This window comes from Ricinus communis, chromosome 4, assembly GCF_019578655.1.
Source record: "Ricinus communis isolate WT05 ecotype wild-type chromosome 4, ASM1957865v1, whole genome shotgun sequence".
NCBI lineage: Eukaryota > Viridiplantae > Streptophyta > Magnoliopsida > Malpighiales > Euphorbiaceae > Ricinus > Ricinus communis.
In genome coordinates, this window is record NC_063259.1 from 17,292,172 (window position 1) to 17,298,769 (window position 6,598).

A 6,598-nucleotide genomic window follows, 5' to 3' on the forward strand; every position below is an offset into this window, starting at 1 on the left:
TTTTAATTAAACAATTATTTTAATCTTAGAAAATATCATCTTAATTATAATTTTAGTAGAAAAATTATAAAAAATATCATGTAATTGAAACTCTTGTACTAAGAGATTATGGCTTTTTCTTGACAAAGAAATATTAAATTTTTTAATTTTTATATTTTATCTTATCATAAATTAGCCATGTGTGTTTTTAATGTCATATAATTTTGCAATATATGATTACTACATTATTTAATTTTGACCAACTACTATAAAAGAATTATGTGGATTCGGAAAGATAATTACGAAGCTACTATAAAAGAATTATGGAACGAAGGTGGGATTAATTTTGGTATTGTCGGTCATCTAACTTTTGACATGAGTAAGGCCTATAACAAAATAGAATAGATTGTTGTTGAGAGTGATGAAAAGATTTGTTATTTTCTGGGTTTTGAACTGCGTTGATTATGAAGTGTATTTCTTCCGTATCTTATTTGGTGTTGCTTAATGGTGTTTCAATCGGACTCTTTTTATAGTAACTTTTTTTAATTAATTAATAAAAGAATGAATAATTTAATCAATTAGAGACTAACTACATAATGATTTCAATAGAATAACATATAAGAATGTCTTAATAAATTATTTATTTCCACTTCTCTTATGATTATATATAATAAAATAGTTTTTGGTTAAGTACATATATAGACATCTAAACATTTCATGAAATTTAATATACACTATTATTTATATATTTTTAAATGTAATTTTATTGGATATTGCATATATTAGTATTTAGATATTATAAATAAATATATATGTTAAGCATTTATTAAGTTAAATTAGAAATTAAAAATATTTAAATTAAAAATGTGATTTAAATTTTTGTGAAATTAAATTAAAAATTAAAGTGTAAAAATAATTAAATAATTAATATTTAAATATATTAAAAATTAAATTGAAAATTAAAAAAGTAATTATTTTTCCTGGCACATTAATTGATCATTGTGAATCAGAAAGGAAGATGAGCAACGCCAAACAATTTCTCATGTCCGACACAGGCATTAGATACATACAAGTTAATGTTCAATGTTCAGAATATAAAAGTACAAATGTTCCACAAGATCCCTCCAGCAATCTCCTAACCAAATCACTCCTTAATGAAACCATCTGTTGTCTTTGTCCGTATCCCTGTGCACAATATCAGCGAAACAACATTAGCAATTGATAACCTTCTCAAACAATTATATATTTCAAACTTTAATTAGATTATATATACCAACCCAAACATTTAACACGTTTGCAGATGTAGCTTTTTAATCCAACACTTTTTTGTATGAAAATATGTAATATTAATTTATTTGTAATAATTCTTTTTAAAATGTTTATTCTAGGAAACGGTAATACCATATCAAATCCGGTAAAAGCTGACTTAATTATATTCTTGTGCTCGCTTAAATAATATGGTAAAATGGTAATATTTACCTTTAGGAGTGCAAAACCTAAATAGGTATATATGTATAATTTTCCTAATAATTTATGATTATACTTTAGGATTAAACATAAACTATAATAAATAGAAAAGAGTAACAAGTATATATTAATGTTTTTATGATTTAATATTAAATAATTATTACATGCTTAATTATTTAAAATTGTTAATTATATGTTTGATACGGAGACGGAGACATCCAGTTGGCCTAGGTAAAAAATTTTCCAAATAAAATGCTTTATAATTCAATTAGTAAAAATTAGTTCATGAATAACTAAGTCGACCACAGATTTATATATAGAGGAATGTTGTGTTAAAAATGATGGGTAATTGAACATAATAAGCAGTACAATTGAAGGCAAAGAGAAAGTAGAATAAATCAAAAAACAAACCTGAGCTGTGACTGAGAATGTATAAAGATTAAACGTCCTTAACAACAAGTTCGCCATTAACGAACTCTCTGTAAGCAGCAACAGGCCAAGAGAACCCTCTAAAGATCAAGCCAGTGGCCAAAGGAACATCAATGATAATCTCCTTCATTGCAGGCTTTTTCTCACCCCTTATAGCGATCAAGTAACTCCTACCAACCCACCCAATCCAACCTGCAATGTAAAGGAACAATATCCCTGGAGTGATAAACTCACCCCAGTGCCTCTGGTCCCCGCTCACTATCAAATGAGGAAGTCCATCTGATCCACAAAGCAACCCTTGCTTTCCATAGTTATCGAATCTGCGTTTTGTCTTCTCTACTGTTGCCTTAATTGCCAAAGCAGGTGCACTATCAGGAGCGTAAAGCTTCAGGGAAGATTCCAGCTTCTTGATTTGCTGCTTCTCACGTTTAGCAAACTGTTTGGAGTCTTTGCACGGGGTCAAGCCAGAGATGTCAGCCACGGCGGGAAGTGGAGCTGATAAGAGAATGGAAGAGAGTGCTAATGCTACAGAGAATGCTTGAAGTGGAGATTTAGATGAGTCCTTTTCTTGGGTTGATGGTGTTTGAGAAGCTGAGCAAACAATCATGGACGATCTTGGGGTCAATGAAGAGCCAAGCTTTGGCTTTAACATGGGTTTTGAGAGATTTGAAGGTATTGTAAGTGACATTTTGCTTTTCTCTAGGATTTTCTGGGTTGGAGAAAAGAGTTAAAAGAAGAAAAAGAAGTATGAAAGAGCAGGAGATTTGGAAAGACGAAGAGTGTGGAGAGATGGTTTTTAGATTCTGGGAAGAAGGCATTAGTGGTGGAAATGGAGAGTTTGGTTGGATAAGGTGGAAGCGGTAAGGAGTCTGAGTTGGATTGCTGTCATTGGTTAAAAGCCTTTGGTCATGGGCCTTTTAGATCCTCTTCTCTTTATCTATCTATCTTTAATATATCTCTGGATAAGAGATTTGCTAACATGGCCACTTTGTTGCTGTGCTTTTGTAGCAACTTAGTTCACATATGCACACGTATAAAAGTCTGACCCGCTAAAATTTATATATGCAACTCTCCTCAAATGCTCTTAAGGACTTTTAACTGTCATTTATAATTTGAAAAATTTAATTTGCTAATAGGCTGGACTAGCAAAGTATCAACTTTTTAAAAATAATAATATGCACAACATATATGTATATACATACATAATCAAGCAGATACTATCACTAAATTTCATTATATATTGAAGGAGAAAATTAACTTGCATTAAGACTCGTAAAGAATATTTAAATCCTCTATAATAACCTCCTTACTCTCAATAGAAAGAGACATGTTTACTAGAAAATGACCTTATTATAAAATTCAACTAAATCAGAAAAGAGAAATAGATAAAATTTTATTTTCTAATTTTAAAATATCATAATAAAAGAGTTAGCAAGCATTTTGTATAATCTTGGACCTACTCATTTTGCATTCACATTCTCAGCATTCTTTTCAATAATAATATTATTAAGACCATAGTCTTAGGCAATATAGAAACCATATACTGTTGCTTGCTTCTATACACTTAGCATTCAAAGCCGTAAAGATTTTCTTTGCTTCAGATACCATGACTAATATTACATAGAAGAACCATGCTCACTATAAGATGACACTTACAATTTCAACTATAACAAAGAAGAGAAATAAATACAAATTTATTATCTAATTCTAAAATATCATAATAGAGAAGTTAGGAAAGCATCTTGCATAATTTTTGACATGTTGAATCTTCTAATCACATTCTTAGCGTTAGTTTCCACAACAATATTATTAAAACGACAGTCCTGGGCAATATGAAACCCATACAATATTGCTTTTCCTTCTATATGCTTCACATTCAAAGCTTCAAAGACATAAATTTTGTTTGCCTCAAATACCATGACTAATCCTGTACAGTTCCTAATACAATGTCCCAACCATGTGAATTTCGAATTTTAAAACACAGCTGCATCACTATTAAGTTTAAGAGTCCACCTTATTAGAGAGACTCAATGGGCCTGATTGCACATTGTTCTTTGTTTCACCAGAGTATTGTCTGGCTTCAAATCATGAAGGAGCTTAATATCATGTTGGAGAGACATATTAAAATTGTTAAACTTGTGAACATAAATTTCCTCTGTGGCAAGTACAAATGCACCATAGATAAATGGAGAAAAGGAAAAGACACTTCTATCCTCATATCACAATCTTCAATTCATTTTAACATATGCCATTCTTGAACGCTCGCATGCATGCATGAATCCACATGAAAACCTAAAGAGGACAATAAGCAATACCCCTAGCAACATAACAATAAAAGCATAAAGATAAGTCTTATTCTCCGTATCACATCTTGGATATAAGGGGGAGACTTATAATCCCTCTATTTTATAGAGAGTAAATTGCAGTATAGGTCATCTAACTGTACACTTTAAACATTTATAATAAAATGGTACAAATTTTTTAAAATATATCTTAGAAGTTGCCAAACTTTAATTAGTATACACTAGTCAGTTTCTCTGGTCATTTTAGGTACTGTGGCAATAATCAAGAATATTACTATGTACATAATGCCATATTATCGTGACACGTGTCATACCTTAGTTAGCTCTTAATTGTAATCATCAAATGTGGGACCGATTGCTAAAATATTTTTTTTCAATTCTTTTGACCCCTATAATTGAATGATCTCGATCTTTCTTTCACGCTCTTTGGTTACTTTTTTCTCTTTTCTCTAACATCTTATACATAAAACCTATTAAAACCTAAATATTCACTTTATAAATAACAAGCTTATTAAACCATTTTCATTTGTTTCACCTTATGAAGAATGCACAATAGCTATGTAAGGTTGTATGGAGAATAGGAATGAAGGTGACAATGGAGTTTGGAAGGTTACAATGACCATCAATCGAATAAAAATGAATGATTGAGAAAGGGCTCCTTAATGATAACTATTCTTAAAACTTGAAATTACTTTAAGATTTTAGTTAAATAAGTTTAAATTCAATTTATGATACAAATTTGGGAGAAACTAATTAACTACATATTGATTTGAGGTGTAGGTGTATATATTGCAATGTGTTGAAATGAATAGCATTTTAGTACTTTAAATGGTTATATAAATTGATTTAGGGTTTAAAACTAGGGAAAGTTATAAATTGTTTTGGGTCTAAGTATATAATTGCTTCATTTGCTTTCTCCCTGTACTAGTGACATGCAATTTGTTTGCTTTATTTTTATTTATTATTTTAATAAGTACTACATTTTAACTACTTCATAATTTCTCCTCTTATTTCTCAATTCCTAGTTGAGCTTGAAATGCCTGGATAATAACGGGTTATGAAAAGTAATACTCTTTAGGTATACCTACTCAACTTTTTCTTGTTCGGTTGTTCGTCTTCCCGATCAATTAATTTTGCTAAATTTCTTATTATTTTTTCTCTTGTAGTGATTCATTTGAAGCAACTGAAGAAAATCAAGCTCAAAAAGGGAAAGAGGTCTATTAACTCATCCTCTACTACTGGTCCTGCTCCTAAGCAACATGAAGTTCAAGAGGACAGTATTGCCCTCTCTGACCCTAGCCTAGGGCCCCCTTTTCAAGCTAACAACCAATCGTTGGTGTTGCACTTTCCTCACTCCTCTCGGAGCCTCGAGAAATATCCTCAATTGATAGATAAAGATGACTACGTTGAGGTGGACTTTCCTACCTTAAGCCAATTCCCTTATCCTCATCCTTACCTAGAAAAGAAGTATAGGACGGGACCGATCGCCCAGAATCCACTAGCCGAGGAACTTGTGAGCTTGATAAACTTTCAGGCCGATTTGAAGGAGCTCGAGAATGTCCATCCTTCCGAGCTTCATGCTCAAATGATGTACCTTATCCTCTAGGTAACTTTCTTCATATCAATTTTTGTTTCTTGTTTTTCTTTTTTCTTTATCCTGAACGAGTATATTGATTCTTTTTGTAGGTTTTCACGCTTGGTAATGCTCAAGAGCATTGTGAGAGGTAGCTGCGCGAGGAAGCTTCTCATGATCGTGTCAAAGTAGAGAATGTTGAACATATTTCAAAAGTAGTCTGAAGACTTTGCAACCAATGAGCAAAAGTGGCAGGGCAAGCTCCGTGTTGTGCATAATTCGCAAGCATAAAAATCACACAAATGTAATATAATATGAGTAAAGTATCATCCCTAAAGGAAGAGAATTCAAGTACCAATTTATATTAATATTAATTATTATCTAGAAAATCAGTAATTGTTGCTGAATAAGAAGTAAAGAACTAAAAGAAAAATAAATCAATCTATGATAATGATAATTAAACAATCGATTAAAGACAACTATAAGGTTTAGGATTTTACCATATTAACTAACTATGATTATATACTTGATAAACTTTGATTTAGAATAAATAATTAATTTAAAGACTATTAACCCATTACTATCCACATACTCTCTCAAGTTATGGAGAAGGTAGCAAAACTAATTCTAGACCTATTCTTGTGTTCATGGACAATAACTGAAACCCATTAGGTTTAATGGTTAATGATAAAGTGACATAGGATTGGGATCATCTATGACCCTCATTTTCCTAAGTTTAGCAACTTATGAACTAATACTAGATCTCAGTTCTCATTCAATCACCTAATATCTTAAACATGTAAATACCTGGCCACAATATTCACAAGAATAATAAAAACACCAAATT

General features: G+C 31.0%; 1 protein-coding gene across 1 annotated transcript; it reads right to left on the reverse strand.

The window, feature by feature from the left end:
* Positions 1–998: 998 nt before the first annotated feature.
* LOC8270926 (photosystem I reaction center subunit III, chloroplastic) lies at positions 999–2,680 on the reverse strand. Its single transcript, XM_002516373.4, has 2 exons — positions 1,858–2,680; positions 999–1,164 (listed from the first exon to the last, which is right to left on the reverse strand). Exon 1 carries the CDS (start codon positions 2,561–2,563, stop codon positions 1,886–1,888), a length of 678 nt encoding a protein of 225 aa, XP_002516419.2. The 5' UTR covers positions 2,564–2,680; the 3' UTR covers positions 999–1,164; positions 1,858–1,885.
* Positions 2,681–6,598: the final 3,918 nt, after the last annotated feature.